Genomic DNA, 20,718 nt, shown 5'->3' on the forward strand with positions numbered 1-20,718 from the left:
CCACAATGTCTCTGTGTCTTTAGCTGAGAAGCAAATCTGAACATTCACAGAGGCTGTTACCAGAGGAGGGCAAGTGGCTTCTGCCTGCTGGCCGAGGCCCGGAGGAGGGGGGGCGCCTTTCAAACAGTTCCCTAAGTTGGTGGTAAAAGAACAAAAATATTTCACAGGCCACGCACTGCCAGAGTCCCAGTTCCACGTCGCAGGGTTCCCCAATCACAGACCTCAGAGCAGACACTGTGCCCCTCAGATAACATCCCTGGTGCACTCTTTGGAGGGAAAAACCATTTTCAAGGGCTAGAGCCACATTTCCATTAATTCTGTTATGCGTCCCTTCAAAGCGCGAGAGGTGCCTGTATAAGATGGACAAGCCAGAGGAGACCGCGGGGAGCAGCCGGCTCACCTTCTTTTGTTTCGCAAGTCCTTACAGGTCTGTCCGCAGCCACCCCGGGGCACCTTTTCATGTCTGGCCTTGTTAATGACTTTCACCCCAGACCGCCTTTGAAGCGGGCCATGCTTCAGCCTCACCTGCACAACTTGGTCCAGAGAGGCCGGGGACGGAGGGCTGCAGTGACCTTCAGGCAGCTCACATGCCTTGGTGGGTTTAGCAAGGGCTACCTCCCGGGATGAGAGGGCCGCTGGCCTCGTGGGCCCCACCAGCCACTGGACAGCCTTCTTATTCATTCTCTGAAAACCCCTGAGCTCAGGCCTCAGAACAGAGTTCGATTCAGGAGCCAGGGGACGCTCTGGCTCGCCTTCCCACATTTGAAGCTGGGGATTTCTTAAGGCTCAGGGAAACAAGCTCTTTTTGCAACACAGGGCAGGAGAAGTCTCCTGCCATGCCTCCCCCATCAATCAACAGAGGACACATTCTGCTGCAGAGCGGCGGATGGGCCCTGCAGCTGGGGTGGCTTCCCGGGGCAGGGCCCCTGCAATCACAGGCACCCGTGCTCTTCCCAGCAGCAAGCCCTCTCCACCCGTGCGCGGCCCACACCACCAAGTTGCCAGCATTGTAAAAATTGATCTCTTCTAAAAATCGATCTGCCTGGCTTTTCTCAGTGGAGCGGGTTCACGGTAAAGCCGCGTTTATTTTTAAAATCTGATAGCAGTGGCCTATTGTGATCATTTAAACACAGACTTCTTTGAGCTTTAGAAATCCCCTCTATAGGACGGTGGTGGAGAAGCCAGCTAATCTCAGAGTCGGCTGCTCCCTGCTCCACTGAACTGGAGAAAGCCTGTTTACGCTAGCCTGAGCCCTCCATGTGAGGGCTTTTTAAGGACCTTGTAATTTTTCTGGAATTAAACCTCCCACCTCTCCTTACATTCCAGATGCCGTTACAATCACAAGTCATAGAATCTGTTTCCCTGTGTGGCTGGTTGGGGGGTTGAGGACGGGGGTATGTTACTGTGGTGACTTGTTTGCAAGAAAGGCTCCCCCCCACCCCCTTTCCAAAGGGTGGGGATTAATACACAGTCCCCCACCTGCATGACAAGACGGTTTAATCATCGGCTATTCCTCCCTCCCCTCCCAGCAGCTTCCCGCCCAGACAGGCTGCGGCAGCCCCAGCTTACTTGGTGATGGTAAAAATCACTGACCAATACCAGCAAACACTGTCTGGGTTTCAACACCGCGAAGGGCTGTAAGGACAGGTCAGGAAATCAATGACCACAACCTAAGCTGCTGCTTCCTCTTCCTCTCTCCCCCCACCCTCTCTCTCTTTTTTTTTTTTTTTAAAAAAGAAAAAAAGCCCACTGGAATTGTCTAAACTGCCATGCAATCTCTTGCTCATTTAAAAGATCTCATTTTCTAATCATGTGCTTTGAGACATTTAATACTATTTCAATTATGCAGAGGAAAGAATATAATTCCTTTATTCGAAAAATGATACTGAACCTCAGAGATCAGTTAAATCTACTGCTGGAATGGGGATTCTTTTTAAACGGTGTTGTTCCCTCTCTTCACACAGCTGTAGCTGTACACAGATGGAAAAACATTTGGTCAGAAAGCAGCAAATTAGTGTTTTTCAGGACAGAATTCAGCTCCCGCAGTTCCTGCGTCTCCATTCGTCTAGATTTTATTTCTTCTTTGCATTGACATTTTTGCAGACCCAGTTCATGCCGTCCTTTGAGGGAAATGGCAGAGAGAGGCAGTGTTAGGTGGAAGAAAGGAACCACACACTCCAGCCCTGGAGGGGAGCGGGCAAGGGTCCTGGGCCCTCCCTCCCCAACCACCAGCTCAACGAAGCTGGTCTGCCCCAGGGGCCCACCTGGGTGACCGGGGACAGTGACCTCCTGGGGAGGAAGGGGGAGGCCTCTGATGGGAGGAGGAGTGTGCAGAGCCTGAACTTGAGATGCGTGCTCAGGAACTCCCTCTGAAAAAATAAACACATCTGCCTGGATCCAAGGCCTGACTGAGGCACTATCAGGACAGATTCCAGCCATTTTTGGCTTTTTCTAAAAGCTGACCTTTACTAGGGCATTAAATTCAATAAGCCACCCTTCTGGTGCCCTGGTGTGTTTACTGTGTGACAGTGTACACTTGGGCTAAATTAAATTTCTTTTTGGAAAAACAAACCCACTGCAGTGCGCGTTACTAGACACACACTGTGGCAATGTGCATTTATTTCCCTTCGTACAGCATCACAGAAGGTTCAAAAAGGACCTGGCCTGGTCCTTGCAGCTTGAAGCACTCACTCCCAAGCAGTGGGCTGCGGAGAAGGTTCCCTTAAAGGCACAGTGACCTTGAAAGTGTCCTCTCAGAAGACTGGAGACGAGGGAGGTAGAAAGCACACCAAGCCCACAGTCACCTGGCAGGCGACATGAGTTCTCGTGCCAGACCTGCCAGAGATGACCCCCTTCTCAACCCCCTTTGGAGCCATCCCTGTATGCTCACCTTCTCCCTAGAGTCTCTCCGACCCCCAGGGGCATGCAGAGTTCTCAGAAGCCCAGAACAAAATCAGAAGAGGCTCCTGCCGTGCACCCTTTCACCCCGCATCTGTCACACATGCTCACTGAAGTCCCTGACACATGTGCACATTTCAGGGTGTACATGACATCCAGGGCCCCGCATTTCCTGTGACCAGGGAGCTAGCTGTTGAACCTGAACAGCTGAGACAGCTTAAAGTAATAAATATCAGCTGACACCCCTGACCATTCGGAGCATTAATCCCATAAACAATACATCGCTGCAAAACAACCAGCAGGCATCCCATCTCCTGGCTAATCTGACCATAACCTGAATTTACAGTGATTAAAACTCCACCCCTTGCCAACAGAGCACTTGGGTGGGAGAACCAGATAATCTGACAGCTGTCCCAGAGCAGACCTCAGGCATGTGCCAAGAAGAGGCTGGCCATGGCCAAAGACCCAAAGGCGCAAAGGCGGACAGCACCCGGCAGCAGCGGGAACTAGGGTGGGGAAATGCCGAGGTGGGAGAAGGTGGACTCTGAAGGCATCACCGATTATAACTGGGTCAGCTGCTTACTCTGAAAAGCTGAGGCCAATTTTAAGACCATTTTACGAAAAGGATTAATTTAAAGAGAAGCATGTTTAATTTTAGGAGCTAATTGGTTTCCAGGAACAAAAAAAAAGATCACCTGCCAGGAGACAAAAAGATTTTACAAATAAAAGAGGGATGAATAAGATAACCATCTTCTCTTTGCTTTGGAAGCTGAACAGCTCAGCACTCACGTAGCCCTTTCCATCTTCAGGAACCCGCACAGACACCATCAAAGGTGCGTACCTCATATTTTCTCCTCTATAGAGACTTGCAACATGTTATCAAACCATCTTCTTAGAAAAATCAAGAGCAGTGTTCCCACACTCTATGAATACTGTTTTTCCCCTTGTTTTATGGCTGATGATAGAGGGGGATGGGTTTCTTTTATTGTTGATTATAGAGGGGGATGGGTTTCTTTTACTGTATGTAACTCAACATGAATGCACTCAAAGAGATAGGAAAAATATTTACTCAGCTGCAGGAACCCAAAGCAGAACGTGGAGGCTGAGGGGCAGCTTTCCCTTGGGTATCTGTTATGGAGGCAGAGGGGATTTAAACGGGAGAGCCCGGCTGAGGGGCAGTGTCCTCCAGATGTCTGTGAGGGCCACCGGTGGCAAAGCCCTTCCAGCCACAGTCCTGCCAGCAGAGGGCGCTCAGAAGTTGGGCCCCACCGGCTGACCCGCTCAGGGTGGGAAAGTGGGGGGGGGGGCAACCTGGAGTGTGGGAAGCACCAGCAGGCTTGTCCTGCCCCGGCTGGGGGCAGCCGCCCTGCTCTGAGGTGTTTGGAGGTTGGGGAGTAATCCTATCCTGTTGTTACCCAGAGGAGAGCCTGAGCCGGAGCTGGGAAGTGTCCGAGAGGCAACAGGCAAGGAGAATGATACTTCTTCAACCAAATCAGGCACAAGCTGTGCCAGGGTGCCCACTGGCAAGGAAAGATAATAGTGCCGTCCAAGATCCCTGAGGGGAGGGTCCATGCCAGACTGACTTGAGGTGCTGTTAGAGAACTTGGCATGGCCTGCCGCAGACAATTTATATTTACTTTGCTTTTTAGGACCGCACCCGTGGCATACGGAGATTCCCAGGCTAGGGGTCCAATCGGAGCCACAGCTGCCGGCCTACACCACAGCTACAGCAACGTGGGATCCGAGCCGCATCTGCCAGCTTCACCACAGCTCACGGCAATACCAGATCCTTAACCCACTGAGCGAGGCCAGGGATCGAACCTGAGTCCTCATGGATGCTAGTCAGATTCGTTTCCGCTGAGTCATGATGGGAACTCCGCTTTTATTTTTTATTTTTTTTGGCCATGAAAATTCCTGGGCCCGGGATTGAACATGCACCATAGCAGCTACCTGAGCTGCTACAGTGACAGTGCTGGATCCCCAACATGCTATGCCACGAGAGAAATCCTTTATCTTTTAAATTAATCCTTGGAACAACCTTGTGACATAAGCACTACTGCGATTTCCCCGGAATGGGTGAGGAATGGGGGCATAGAAGAGTGCATGGCAGAGGCGGGCTGTGAACCCAGGAAATCTAGCCCCAGCACCCACGCTTTTCTTCTCTTTCTTTTTTCTTTTTTTTGGCTGTGCCTGGAGCATGTGGAAGTTCCAGGGCCAGGGATTAAACGTGCACCATAGCAGCGACCTGAGCCACAGCACGGACAACACCGTACCCTTAACCTGCTGAGCCACCAGGGATCTCAGCATCTTGCTCTTTAACCACTGACCATTTCTCAATGACTGCAGGCAAGTGCAGGGAGGAGCTCTGCCTGAAGTTTAGAGAAGCTGGGGCTCACCCTCAAGGTGGCAGAGGAAGCAGTTTCAGTTTTTTCTTCGTCATGACTTCCAGCTGAATAGAGGGGTGTGAGGTGGAACAGCCCCAGCCAGGTACCCGGTGTGGCTTTGCTGCAGCCCTAAAGATGCCAGAGGCTGTTTCCGACCACTCGACGACTCTCAAGATTCCCAGCCTGTCAGGTATCGGTGCATGTGGAATCCTGCCTATTCATCTCACTGCGCCATCCCAGCGTATGAACTATCCACGAGTTTCCACCTCGGGTGGAAACTCTAGCTTTACAGACAATATCATTGCAAGAGGAGGAACCATCTGCTTCTTGTATTTAAATCAGCAGCCACATCACTCTGGCCTTAATTTGGCATGGCTTGCTTTGATTTTTTCAAACAGATGACTGAGAAAAGGTGATCGTTTACTTGAAGTAGGTTACGGCTCTGCTTCCAAAGAAGGAAATGAACGCACAGGTTTGTTTAATGGTTGAACCATTATTGTCAAAAACTGGTCTGACCAAATTTCTGCACATTTGCTCTTCATCCCAGGGATGACAATCCTATGGCATGAATAAGTCCTTCCTTTCTTCCCCCACCATGCCTCCCCCGGACCAGCCTTGCTGAAACGGAATTTGAATTGATTAGCTTCCATTCAATAACAGAGACTTAGGAGAGACACCAAACCTCAGATACTGAGCTGTGTCTGGCCTCTTGGAGAGGAAATAAATTTTACCATGTCATGATGTTATTCCCTACGAAGCACCAGGGAAAATAGAAGGCAGCCCCTAACCATATGGGTGGAAACCTGCTAATCTCAGATCTCTCTGTTCCAGGATGAAAGGCGCAGTGCCCTTTCTGTGGGAAGAGGGGTCTCTGACTGCATCCCTCCTAATTTGATCTCTGCAATGCATCCATCACTGCTTGGTGGTTGGAAGGAAGCAGTGGCAGCCATGGTTGGCTGGGTCTGGTTTTTAATGCCACGAGGACCACACGGTCACATCAGTAATTGCTTTAAGACGATGGAGCTCAGACCCTTGCTGAGCAATGCAGCCTATCCCATTGTGCCACTGGGCCCCCAGGGTCAAGGAGCAGCTGGAGGCGGCATACATAAAATATTGCTTGCTATTAATACTTTTTCTGGTGACAAAGGGCGCTGTACCAGAGAGGTAGCAAAAACGAATGTCCCAAGCTGGCTTTTTCAGTCCACAGAGGGGTTTGAAAATTTAAAAATAAACCTGAGGTCTGAGTTGCAGATAAGCAGTTCCATACACACTTGGAGTCAAAAATAACTGATCCGGAGTTCCTGTCGTGGCGCAGTGGTTAATGAATCTGACTAGGAACCATGAGGTTGTGGGTTCGATCCCTGGCCTTGCTCAGTGGGTTAAGGATCCGACGTTGCCGTGAGCTGTGGCATAGGTCGCAGATGCGGCTCGGATCTGGTGTTGCTGTGGCTGCGGTGTAGGCCGGCAGCTGTAGCTTCGATTAGACCCCTAGCCTGGGAACTTCCATATGCCGTGGGAGCAGCCCTAGAAAAGGCGAAAAGACCAAAAACAAACAAAAAAACCCCCCAAAAAACCTGATCTGGGCCTAGAAAGAAGTTGTAAATGTCATTTAAAAAAAAATATTGAAACTCTGTTGGCATATTAAGGGAAAGGTTGCCTGTGTCAAGACAAAGGAAACAAAAATGAGAACCTGGGCTAGTGAAGGTTTAGCGTTCATCCCCAAGGCGCACTGAGCGGCAGCTTGGGCTCAGGCTGCTGGAGGCCCTTTCTACGCAGCTGAGACCTCTGTGAGCCAGGTCCTCGCTCCTGCTCGGGGAAGGAACAGAGGGAATGTGGGAACGGTGTGAAAAGAAGGGACGAGCATGAGGTGGGGGCATGGAGAGTGATACCCAGAACCTTCTGCTACTCAAAGGTACTGGGGTAGGTAGGTCTCTTATGACTAAGGCTAGAGACCAGGATGAAACTGCTGATTTCTGCTTTGAGAGCAAATTTTAAAGCAGTATCTTTTTTTTTCTTTTTTTTGGTCTTTTTAGGGCTGCACCCACATCATATGGAAGTTCCCAGGCTAGGGGTCGAACCGGAGCTGTTGCTGCCAGTCTATGCCACAGCCACAGCAACTTGTGATCCAAGTCATGTCTGCAACCTACACCACAGCTCACGGCAACACTAGATCCTTAAGCCCCTGAGCAAGGCCAGGGATCGAACCTTTGTCCTCATGGGTATTAGTTGGGTTTGTTACTGCTGAGCCACGAAGGGAACTCCTAATGAATATAATTTTAATCAAACACACAGTTCCCATCGTGGTGCGGTGGAAATGAATCTGACTAGGAACCATGAGGTTGTGGGTTCAATCCCTGGCCTCGCTCAGTGGGTTAAGGATCTAGTGTTGCAGTGAGCTGTGGTGTAGGCTGCAGATGGGGCTTGGATCCCGAGTTGCTATAGCTCCGATTAGACCTCTAACCCGGGAACTTCCATATGCCGCAGGTGTGGCGCTAAAAAGCAAAAATTTTAAAAATTAAAAAAAACAAACACAATGTGTTAGAGAGGAAATGTCCTGAAATATCTGAAACTACGACAACCACGGAGGGCTGTGGTTTGGGGTTCACGTTCAGGTGTACAGGTGGAAGAGGGGCTGATTTCTCTATACTTCTCTCTGGCTCTAATCCAGATCTTTTGTTCACTATTTTTTAGACACGCAGGGATAAGATGTTATGCACTAGGAGAGGCCCTCACCACCCCGGCCTGGCACCCAGGACGCAGCGGGGGGCTGCCCCACATCTGCAAAGCAGTCTGCCTGAGGGGGCTGCAGGCTCTCCCTCCCAGACACTGCTCAGTTTCTCCTCCTCCTGCCTTCATCTGCTTGACATGACTGGGTCTCTTCTGACCACTCCTCTGGACTATGGGGCTCTCCACAGGACAGAGTTTCCAAGACTGATATTCCCCTGCAGCTTTTAGTGCCCTTGACCTATGCTCTGCTCTTGACACTTCCCCACAAAAACCCGCTTCATTACGTGATGGGCTGGCCTCCTCGTCACCGTCAGTCGAGGCAAAGAAAAACCTGTTCTGAACTCTCTTGCAGCCCTCCAAAGCCGATTGCCACACCCAGAACTGCCTGTCTTTGTAGAGACTGCACATATTTGCCTTCAGAATCTCAGGTACAGCAAGGACCGGAAATCTTCCCAGGACTCACGGCCTTCCCTGATCTTAAATCATGGGTTTAAAGCTACTCAGCTAAGGACAAGTGATCAACCTGCTCAGCGAGGCCAGAGGGCGCAGCTCACCATCAGTGGACCAGTTCCCTTGACGCACCCACTGGAGGGTTATTTATCAGGAGAGGACAGGTCTCTCAAATGCATTTTGATTAACAATGCCCCTCACCCTCGCCACAATGTAAAAGAGAGACACTGTTTTTAAACATCTGAAACAGTAACAGAAATTCCATTTTTTTTTTTAAAACTTTGTATATTTTCTTTTAGGGTTATTAGGGCTGTGGTGCCAGATAATTGACCCACTTCACATCAGATCCATTTTGGCAGTCCTGCCTATTTCTTTCTTTCTTTTTTTTTTTTGTCTTTTTGCCATTTTCTTGGGCTGCTCCTGTGGCATATGGAGGTTCCCAGGCTAGGGGTTGAATCGGAGCTGCAGCGGCCGGCCTACACCAGAGCCACAGCAACGCGGGATCCGAGCCATGTCTGTACCCACACCACAGCTCACGGCAACACCGGATCCTTAACCCACTGAGCAAGGCCAGGGATCGAACCTGCAACCTCATGGTTCCTAGTCGGATTCATTAACTACTGAGCCATGATGGGAACTCCCAGAATCTTAGTAATTTTTACAAAGGCTGTATGTCTGAAAGTGACATTTTTCTAGTGAAGTCTTTCATTTTTAGGAATACTTAAAGCCTTAATTAATAAGAATCATGAAAAGGCCTGCTCTTGAACTAAGCAATGCAGAGAATTCCGTCTAAGTGACTCTTTTTAAAGTGAAAACCAAGAAACTGGCTGAGTGGGCATGAGCTTAGGTCAAAGGCATTACCTGAGAGGGAACCTGGTCAATCAGTGCCTCACAATGAAAAGTGTTTCCATAGAAAACTGTGACCTTTCTCCAGTCCCCAAAGGTTACCATTAAAGGACAATAGACAGCAGATTCCCTTCTTAATTAACATTTTTATTAAATAACCCATTTCAAATAATGGTTAAATTCTCTAAATTTATATCATTCTATTAACCATAATTTAATCTCATTAACCTTGAAATCCCAGTCTTAACTACCCAATTCTATACACCATGGTACTATCTACTAAACTAATTAAGTGACCTTCAAACTATTTCTCCTCCATATGAAATCACTATTTTTCTTGTTCACAGTTCTTTGTTGGATCTCTCTTGATATCATTTCCTGTGAACCTGGTTGCTGAAGGTCCCTGACCTGGGAAGAACTTTCCAACAAAATCAAATCATACATGACTGTCTCACTTGTTTCCTGCCTCCCCCCAGACTCTAACTGTCTGGTAGCACACAGACTCCTTTTGGGCCTAAAGATCCTGTCACTTAAAGGGAACTCCATTTCTTTTTTCTTTTTTTTTTTTAAATGATTTTTATTTTTTTCCATTATAGTTGGTTTACAGTGTTCTGTCAATTTTCTACTATGTAGCAAAGTGACCCAGTCACACACACACACAAATATATACAAATGAATACATATGCATTCTTTTTATATATAAGAATGAATATATATACATTCTTTTTCTCACATTATCCTCCATCATGTTCCATCACACGTGATTAGATATAGTTCCCTGTGCTATACAGCAGGATCTCATTGCTTATCCACTCCAAATGCAATAGTTTGTATCTACGGGAAGTCCATTTCTATGGTAGTTAAACAGCTCTATCCTCCTGGTCATCTCTGCCTGCTGGGTGTAGACGGGAAAGGGCTGGGAAGACAATGAACAGCGCTTCCCTCCAAGCTTCTCCGAGGAAGCACCCTTGACGTGAAGGCCGCTCCCCTAAATTCTGATTCGAGGAACCCTAGTCCCTCCTTTTTATATCCCTAAGAGTGGCTGAAGCAACAAGAGCCTCACTGTTAATTCCGGCTTTGCTTTTCCCCTTCAATACTCTGGCCAAGAGAAGATCACGAAGCTTTCTTTGTTTTCCCTCTTTTTTTTCTGGCCACACCCACGGCATGTTCCTGGGCCAGCGACTGAACCTCACCACAGCAATGACACCACTGGCTCCTTTAACTACAAGGCCACCTGGGGACTCTCTTAGGGGTATACATTTTGTGTGTATTCATTTTCATTTTCTTTTTTGTTTTCTTTGTTTTTCTTTTTAGGGTCACACCTGTGGCATGTGGAAGTTCCCAGGCTAGGGGTCAAATCAGAGCTGCAGCTGCCAGTCACAGCAACACATCACATCTCATGGCAACACTGGATCCTTAATCCACTGACTGGGGGCAGTGATCGAACCCACATCCTTATGGGTACTAATCGGGTTTGTAACCTGCCGAGCCACAACGGCAACTCCAGAAAATGTATTCATTTTCTTAAGCTCCACCTTTAGAGTCCCCAGACTCAAGATATTCTCTCTTTCTAGAGTTGGGTTCTAAGCCATTTAGAGAGGCAAAGTCCTCTTGCTGAAGTGGTTTGTACAAACACAAGAAAGCTACTCTCTTTTCCTGGGTCTTATCCTCACCAAAATAACCTTAGGCTTCATGAGTATCATCTTATGCACAACTGAGGGAAACACTTTAGGCAAAATTTGATAAAAAGCTAGAAGCTAAATAAAATGATCAGAGCGCCTATTCAAAAACACCCTGGGTTGTAATATACTTTTTAGACCAACCTGTAAATTGAGCTTAAAAAAAAATGCCCAGTTAATTCAAAACCTGATATATATATATATATATATATATATCTACATAAGTGATTGCAATTTTATAGCGGAGTTTTTTGTTTGTTTGTTTTGCTTTTTAGGGCTGCAGCTCTGGCATATGGAGCTTCCCAGGCTAAGGGTCTAAATGGAGCTACAGCTGCTGGCTATACCACAGCCACAGTAACGTGGGATCCAAGCCAAGTCTGCTCGCAGCAATGCCAGATCCTTAACCCACTGATAGAGGCCAGGGATTGAACCCACATCCTCATGAATCCTAGTCGAGTTTGTTAACCGCTGAGCCATGAAGGGAACTCCATGACTACAATTTTATAGAGGAGAGAGGAGTTTTTTGTTGTGGTTGTTTTTTTTTTGTTTTGCTTTTTAGGGCTGCAGCTGTGGCATATGCAAGTTCCCAGGCTAGGGGTTGAATCAAAGCTACAGCTGCTGGTGTACACCACAGACACAGCAACGCCAGATCCAAGCCGAGTCTGCAACCTACACCACAGCTCACAGCAATGCCGGATACTTTAACCCACTGGGTGGGGCCAGGGATTGAACCCATGTCCTCATGGATACTAGTTGGGTTCGCTTCTGCTGAGCCACAACAGGAACTCCTATAGAGGAGATTTGAGAAGAATAAAACCATTTTTTTTTTTGTCTTTTTGCCATTTCTTGGGCCACTCCCGCGGCATATGGAAGTTCCCAGGCTAGGGGTTGAATCGGAGCTGCAGCGGCCGGCCTACACCAGAGCCACAGCAACGTGGGATCCGAGCCGCGTCTGCGACCTACACCACAGCTCACGGCAACGCTGGATCGTTAACCCACTGAGCAAGGGCAGGGATCGAACCCTCAACCTCATGGTTCCTAGTCAGATTCGTTAACCACTGTGCCACAACGGGAACTCCAGAATAAAACTATTAATGGTAGTTTCTTTGCTGAGTGGGATTAGAGGAGAGAAAAGTTTTCAACTTTATGTAGTACTTTGATATGATTAACAATGAGAATATAATGTTTTATAACCACAAACCAGGAAAGAAGAAGGAAATATGTAAGACTTAACATCTGTCCCCTCCCCAAACCTAAACCTCACAGAGACCCACCAAGCTCCAGCTTCCCTTTTGGGGACATAGCCAAGGTCATCTCTGGCTATTTGGGAGCCCCCACGATGCACACACATGCACCTACACATGCTTCTGAGGGGTAGGTTTTGAGGAGTAGGGGTAGGTTTTGAGGAGTCTGGAGTAGAGGGTGCTCATTCTGTACTGACTTTCTGTACTGCCCTTGGATCCAGAGGCCCAGCACAGAAGCGGGCCTTGGCAAACAGAAAGGAAAAAAACCAAGCCGCAAACAGATGGGACAAGTGAGATAATCCTAGGAAGTGATTATTTGCGTGAGATAAAAGGAGCCAGGCAGTTTTAAGACAAATCAGTATCAAATGTCTGAGGAGGGAGGGAAGGGAAGTGGAAAGAGGGGACAGCGACTGAGAATCAAATCGCAGGCTCATCCCCCAACCCACCAAGTTCGCCAAAAAGCAAATGGGTCATGCAGCTAGAGACACGTGCCCCAGGGCAGTGAGGGGAGATGCCACTGCTCCAGATGGTGGGTCCCCCTGCCCCCTGCCCCCAAGCATCCTGGAGTAGTACTGGCTGGTGCTTGCGGCACAGGGCCACCTCCCTGGCAGGTACACCAGATGTTTACAATGAGGCATCTGGAGCATGCTGGGGGCATCAGACTCAAGAAGTAATCTAGAGGGCTGACCCCAAGGGTCAACTGGTCTGAGGCTGCTTGGTAGGAAGCACCAGATCTGAAACTATCATTCTTTGAGGATATAGGTGTCTCGGTTATCATCGTTTCCTACCCTAAATTAAGCTCAAATGAAGGGGCGCCTGCTCCTCTAGGACACAGTTCCTCAGTATAAAGCATAAGGCTTTCTGTCAGCAGAAGCCCCCTGGTGGGAAGCCAACTTGGAGTATCCGGAAACAGACACCAAACCTGAGAGCAGTGAAGATAGCCAACAAAAAAAACCAAAACACTTCTAGGATAACTAGCATGTGTGACTGCTGATGGCTCTGCGACCTTGGGAGTATAAGTATTTAGCATCCATGATACCAGACACAAGACAGGACCCTCAATGGAACCATCAAAGAATCCTAGCGTTAGAAAGCATTTTTGGGGGGCTACACATGTGGCATTTGCAAGTTCCCAGGCCAGGGATCGAATCCATGCCCACAACAGTAACCAGAGCCACACCAGTAACAATGCCAGATCTTTAAGCTGCTGAGCCACCAGGAAACTCCTAGAAAGCATTTTTGAAGCCTTCTGTCCTGACCTCCTCCCCAGTGGGGTAGCTTGTCGCTTACGTGGAGTGGTTTATCTGTGGCTTTCCTGGAACAGTTAATGATATCAGATTGGTTGCTAAGCAGAAAAGAACCAAACTCCTCCATGCCTTTCATATCCTGGAATGGTTCATCTGCCCATCACAGACTATTTGTTTTGCAGCTGTTTCTATCCAGATCCACCCAACCAATGAGACAGACTGCCTGGGTTGGCTGCTGTGTTGCCAGGTGACTAAGCTCTCCAGTAACCTCACCTGAACGCCCTCTCCCGTGAGGGCTGAGCAGGACTGGATCTGCCAGACTCGGTCTCGGATGGTGTGCAGGTTCAGTCCTTCTGCGATTTCAGAGGCAGGGGCTGCTGTGAGCAGATCCTGCTTATTAGCAAAGATAAGCACTGGAACACAACTTAGCTTTTCTTCCTCCAGTAATTCAGCTAGTTCCTGGATCATTTTGGGAACAGATAGGGAAGAAAGGATGAAATGTATGCTATTTAACCATGCATTTCTAATTAGAAATAAAACAGTTAAGCTGATCAACTAGCAACTTTCAAGGGGGCAGTGGTTCTCAAATTTGAGCCTGTGCAAGAATCTCCTGGCAGATTTTAGACTTTGGAAAACTTGAGCCACGGCTCAGGAATCTGCATTTTTAACAAGCTCCACAGGTAGTTCTCTTATAGGGGATTCATAGATCACACTTTTAAATTTTATTTTATTTATTTTTTGTCTTTGTAGAGTTGCACCTGAGGCATATGGAGGTTCCCAGGTGAGGGGTCACATTGGAGCTATAACTGCCAACCTACACCACAGCCACAGCCACGCCAGATCTGAGCCTTCTCTGCAACCTACACCACAGCTCATGGCGATGCTGGATCCTTAATCCACTGAACAAGGCCAGGGATCGAACCTGCGTCCTCATAGATACTAGTCAGATTGGTTTCCGCTGAGCCATGATGGGAACTCCCTAGATCATACTTTAGAAACACTGTTCAAGGGAGGATACAAGTTGTGGTTAGAGATTTAAAACTTACCCAAGGTTATTATCTGCAAGTAACTTTCAATGCATATATACACACATGTACCTACATATATGTGTATGCATATGTACATATGCATATATATTTCAAAATTTGAACTCAAACTGACAATTGGTATGACACTGTGACTCTGTTTCCTCAATCTCTATCCCCAAAACATGCATGCATGTATATTACAGTTCATCAAACCCACATTCTAAAGTAACTGCATTAGTCCATCTGGCAAGGTCTGTGATTTTTAAATTGTTGGTTGAGGTCTAAACTGTATGTTGATTCCATCTATAATAACTACAGGACAAGGTATCCACTTCGCTAAATGCCCACCTCTTCCCCACTCAACCCACATTTTAGCTCCTTAAGACACCCTGGTTCTCAAAGAGCATGGGATGGTTCAAGACGCAGCTCCTCGCCTAACATCCTTCACCTCCAAGCTCATGTTGCGCGCATGAGTGATGGTCCAGAAATCATCAGGGTGTGGAAGGGAGAAGGGCTGTCTCCAAGGGGCTGGTGAGTTCTCAAACTAGCTTCCAGGGAACAGGAACATAAATGTGGGACTGCTACCTTTGGAAGGTAGATGAGGACATAGGCCAAGGACTCTGCAACAAAAGGTAGGCACACTTCTCTAAAGAGGTCCACCCTGGAGTTCCCATCGTGGCACAGCGGAAACAAATCTGACTAGGAACCATGAGGTTGTGGGTTCCATCCCTGGCACTTGCTCAGTGGGTTAAGGATCTGGCGTTGCTGTGAGCTGGGGTGTAGGTTGCAGACTTGGCTTGGATCTGGCATTGCTGTGGCTGTGGCGTAGGCCGGCAGCTGTAGCTCCAATTAGACCCCGAGCCTGGGAACCTCCATATGTCTTGTGTGCGGCCCTAAAAAGACAAAAAAAAAAAAAAAAAGATGTCCACCTTGCTACTCGCTTCTTATCAGTGCACTCAGTGAGGGTAAAATGGTCTATGCCCGTTGCTTCTCTATTTAAAGCTGTGTACACAAACCACATCGTGGAATCAAGTTGACGTGCACCCTGCATTTGAAGCCATCGTTGGGTTCAAAGGGTCCTATCTCTTGGCTTGGAAAGAAGAGCAGCTTTGTCTTCATTTGCACATTTCTTCTCATCCCTTCTAATTTGTGCAAGTTACCCTGGGATCAATTAAGTTGGTATTGAAAAAAGTACATAGACATGATAAGGGAATTGCTCAAGTTCATTTCTAGGTGGCCTGAAGAGCTCTTAGGCATGGTGGTAAATTCCATTTGCTTATGTCCTATTTAATTTGATTAAAACTAAAAGGCTTTAAACGAAAAACTGTTTGTAGAATTCTCAACTAATTTCTTTTCAGGCAAGTGATATTTTGCCTGCTTGCCAAAATGACTACCTCGTTTAAACTGCAAAGGTTAAACATAAAATACTTCCCTAACTCTTATATGTTTACAAAGTAGATTAATGAATACCCAATTATTTGGGAACTGTCTGAACAAAACAATCATTTACCTGACCCGTCTCTTCAAATCTTTTTCTGTCTGCGCTGTCAATTACATATATCTGTAAAGTAAAAGAAGAAGGTAACTTTAATAAGCAGCTATGGAAAAAGACAGGGCAACTTTCATGGAAGGAGCAGACAATTCCCCAACAGCAGATTTCGCTTAGCAGAGCACACAGAAACTAAGCTGGTAATTCTTTTTTTTTTTTTGCCTTTTCTTGAGCCGCTCCTGTGGCGGCGTATGGAGGTTCCCAGGCTAGCGGTCTAATCGGAGCTGTAGCCACCGGCCTACACCAGAGCCACAGCAACGCCAGATCCGAGCCCCGTCTGCAACCTACACCACAGCTCACGGAAACGCTAGATCCTTAACCCACTGAGCGAGGCCAGGGATCGAACCTGCAACCCCATGGTTCCTAGTCGGATTTGTTAACCCCTGCGCCACGACGTGAACTCCTGAGCTGGTAATTCTTATGTCAGCCATAGACGTGAAATCATCACTTAATTCAAAGGAGATGCCCAGAAAACAAAGCTCCAGCAGAGCTCCAACGTACGAAGTCAGGAGAGCCAAGCATGATAAAAATAGCTACATTTAATAGACATGCACTGTACATTCTTTCTAGATTTAGCCTATGAGTCCCCATCATCACTCTGTGTGATAGATTTCATTTTTATCCTGTTTTGTACATATATAAACATGAGCCCAAAGAAGTTAAGTAACATGCCCAAGTTACATCTGGTACATGACAAAATGGGGACTCAAACTTGGGCACACTTGACAGTGAAGTCCATGGCTGCTCTTAAATACTCTGCTATACTAGGTCCCAAATTGTCAGGAAGACATGGTGTGTTTTTTTGTTTTTGTTTTTTTTTTGTCTTTTTTCGTTTTCTAGGGCTGCACCCGCAGCATATGGAGGTTCCCAAGCTAGGGGTCAAATCGGAGCTGTAGCCACTGGCCTATATCAGAGTCACAGCAACGTGGGATCCAAGCCATGTCTGCGACCTACAGCATAGCTCACGGCAACGCTGGATCCCCAACCCACTGAGCAAGGGCAGGGATCGAACCCTCAACCTCATGATTCCTAGTCGGATTCGTTAACCACTGAGCCATGACGGGAACTCCAAGGCATGGTGTTTTGAGGCATTTACAAATCCTGTCATCCTCGAACATCATTCTGAAGGTACCATTTTCAGTATTAACTGTCTTTGGGTCGTAGGAGAGGAGACCCAGGGATCTCTATCCCAATTCTACCTTCACAGGCTGGAAGGTTAAGATCAAATACTGGAGGAGTTCCCGTCGTGGCTCGGTGGTTAACGAATCTGACTAGGAACCATGAGGTTTCAGGTTCAATCCCTGGCCTTGCTCAGTGGGTTAAGGATCCGGCGTTTCCGTGAGCTGTGGTGTAGGTCGCAGATGCAGCTCAGATGCTGAGTTGCTGTGGCTCTGGCGTAGGCCAGCATCTACAGCTCTGATTAGACCCCTAGCCTGGGAACCTCCATATGCTGTGGTAGCGGCCCTAGAAAAGGCAAAAGACCGAAAAAAAAAAAAATCAAATACTGGAAATAGCAAGGGCAAAGGCTCTGCCAGAGTAAGAAAAGTTTTGAGATTTACCATAAATTACAAATCCCTTTCTCCCTCATCACTGAATATTATTTATTGCATAAAAAACACCCTCTAACAAAAATAAAAGGGAAATTAGGTAAGACCAAAAAAGAAAGAAAAATCACCTATAGTTACGGAACCTAAGCACATTAATTACTTTAACTTCCTATGAAAGTTCCCTTGTAATTCTTCATATGGAAAGCAAAAGAGAAAATTAGAGACATAATTTTTTAGTCCTTTTTCAATGAGTGTGTTAAATATTCTCCCAGTTTCTAATCTTAAATATTATCAAAATTTCAAACTTTCTTTAAAGAAGTTAGAACTGTTATTAAACTAATGGTATAATGGAAACACTTTTTATTTTTTATTTTTATTGTCTTTTTAGGACCGTACCCTCGGCATATGGAAGTTCCCAGGCTAGGGGTCGAATCAGAGCTGTAGCTGCCTGCCTATGCCACAGCCACACCCACCCCAGATCCAAGCCTTGTCTGACCTACACCACAGCTCACAGCAACTCAGGAGCCTTAACCCACTCATGAGGCCCAGGATCGAATCTGCATTCTCATGGATATTAGTCAGGTTCGTTACTGCTGTGCCACAACGGGAACTCCTGGAAACACTTTTTAAAAAGAACATTCTCATTTAAAAACAACAATGAAAAACAATCTTCACTCCCACCTTTACATGCCTTAAAATTGCTACTCTGACTTGAACTGATTAATAAATTCAGCAAAGTAGCAGGATATAAGATTAACATTCAGAAGTCAGTTGCATTTCTGTATACCAGCAATGAAATATTAGAAAAGGAATACAAAAATACGATACCTTTTAAAATTGCACCTCACAAAATCAAATACCTCGGAATACACCTGACCAAGGAGGTAAAGGACCTATATGCCGAGAACTATAAAACTTTCATCAAAGAAATCAAAGAAGATGTAAAGAAATGGAAAGATATTCCATGTTCATGGATTGGAAAAATCAATATTGTAAAAATGGCCATACTACCCAAAGCAATCTACAGATTCAATGCAATCCCTATCAAATTACCCAGGACATTTTTCACAGAACTAGAACAAACAATCCAAACATTTATATGGAACCACAAAAGACCCAGAATCGCCAAAGCAATCCTGAGAAACAAAAACCAAGCAGGAGGCATAACTCCCCCAGACTTCAAGAAATACTACAAAGCCACAGTCATCAAAACAGTGTGGGACTGGTCTCAAAACAGACAGACAGACCAATGGAACAGAATAGAGAACCCGGAAATAAACCCTGACACCTATGGTCAATTAATCTTTGACAAGGGAGGCAAGAACATAAAATGGGAAAAAGAAAGTCTATTCAGCAAGCATTGCTGGGAAACCTGGACAGCTGCATGCAAAGCAATGAAATTAGAACACACCCTCACACCATGCACAAAAATAAACTCAAAATGGCTGAACGACTTAAATATATGACAGGACACCATCAAACTCCTAGAAGAAAACATAGGCAAAACACTCTCTGACATCAACATCATGAATATTTTCTCAGGTCAGTCTCCCAAAGCAATAGAAATTAGAGCAAAAATAAACCCATGGGACCTCATCAAACTGAAAAGCTTTTGCACAGCAAAAGAAATCAAAAAGAAAACAAAAAGACAACTTACAGAATGGGAGAAAATAGTTTCAAATGATGCAACCGACAAGGGCTTAATCTCTCGAATATATAAACAACTTATACAACCCAACAGCAAAAAAGCCAATCAATCAATGGAAAAATGGGCAAAAGACCTGAATAGACATTTCTCCAAAGAAGATATACAGATGGCCAAAAAACACATGAAAAAATGCTCAACATCGCTGATTATAAGAGAAATGCAAATCAAAACTACCATGAGATATCACCTCACACCAGTCAGAATAGCCATCATTAATAAGTCCACAAATAACAACTGCTGGAGGGGATGTGGAGAAAAGGGAACCCTCCTGCACTGTTGGTGGGAATGTAAGCTGGTACAGCCTCTATGGAGAACAGTTTGGAAATACCTTAGAAATCTATACATAGAACTTCCATATGACCCCACAATCCCACTCTTGGGCATCTATCCAGACAAAACTCTACTTAAAAGAGACACATGCACCCGCATGTTCATAGCAGCACTATTCACAATAGCCAGGACATGGAAACAACCCAAATGTCCGTCGACAGATGATTGGATTCAGAAGATGTGGTATACATACACAATGGAATACTACTCAGCCATAAAAAAGAATGACATAATGCCATTTGCAGCAACATGGATGGAACTAGAGAATCTCATACTGAGTGAAATGAGCCAGAAAGACAAAGACAAATACCATATGATATCACTTATAACTGGAATCTAATATCCAGCCCAAATGAACATCTCCTCAGAAAAGAAAATCATGGACTTGGAGAAGAGACTTGCGGCTGCCTGATGGGAGGGGAGGGAGTGGGAGGGATCGGGAGCTTGGGCTTATCAGACACAACTTAGAATAGATGTACAAGGAGATCCTGCTGAATAGCATTGAGAACTTTGTCTAGATACTCATGTTGCAACAGAACAAAGGGTGGGGAAAAAAATGTAATTGTAATGTATACATGTAAGGATAATTTGATCCCCTTGCTGTACAGTGGGAAAAAAAAAAATTGCTACTCTGAAAACTTGCTCTCTCTCTCTCTTTTTTTTTGTTTTTTTTTGCCATTTTCTTGGGCCACTCCTGCGGCATATGGAGGTTCCCAGGATAGGGGTCGAATTGGAGCAGCAGCTGCCAGCCTACGACACAGCCACAGCCACAGCCACAGCAACGTGGGATCCAAGCTGCGTCTTCGACCTACAGCACAGCTCACGGCAACGCCTGATCCTCAACCCACTGAGCGAGGCCAGGGATCGAACCTGCAACCTCATGGTTCCCAGTCGGATTTGTTAACTACTGAGCCACGATGGGAACTCCAACTTGCTCTCTTTTAAAAGAAAAAAAAATTAACATTCCTTTGCATAAGTTAATGTACTCTCATTTAGAGTCACTAGCGCTAGCCATCACATCAGGAACCAAGCTCAGCCTCTTCTCAAAGGTTTCTACCTGTGTTTCCTTCATGGAGAATCA

At 46.4% G+C, this 20,718-nt stretch overlaps 1 protein-coding gene across 2 annotated transcripts in view; it reads right to left on the reverse strand.

Annotated features, from left to right (window-relative positions):
• Positions 1-1,841: 1,841 nt before the first annotated feature.
• ARL3 (ADP ribosylation factor like GTPase 3) overlaps positions 1,842-20,718 on the reverse strand; it is a 38,971-nt gene continuing 20,094 nt past the window's right edge. For both annotated transcript variants that reach the window (XM_047760217.1, XM_047760216.1), the window contains exons 4-6: positions 16,014-16,064; positions 13,749-13,934; positions 1,842-2,120 (exon numbers count right to left, since the gene is read on the reverse strand). In XM_047760217.1, coding sequence (XP_047616173.1) covers positions 2,073-2,120; positions 13,749-13,934; positions 16,014-16,064 — 285 coding nt within the window. In that variant the 3' untranslated portion in view covers positions 1,842-2,072. The remainder of the gene's footprint in view (positions 2,121-13,748; positions 13,935-16,013; positions 16,065-20,718) is intronic.

The sequence above is a fragment of the Phacochoerus africanus genome, chromosome 15 (genome assembly GCF_016906955.1).
Source record: "Phacochoerus africanus isolate WHEZ1 chromosome 15, ROS_Pafr_v1, whole genome shotgun sequence".
NCBI lineage: Eukaryota > Metazoa > Chordata > Mammalia > Artiodactyla > Suidae > Phacochoerus > Phacochoerus africanus.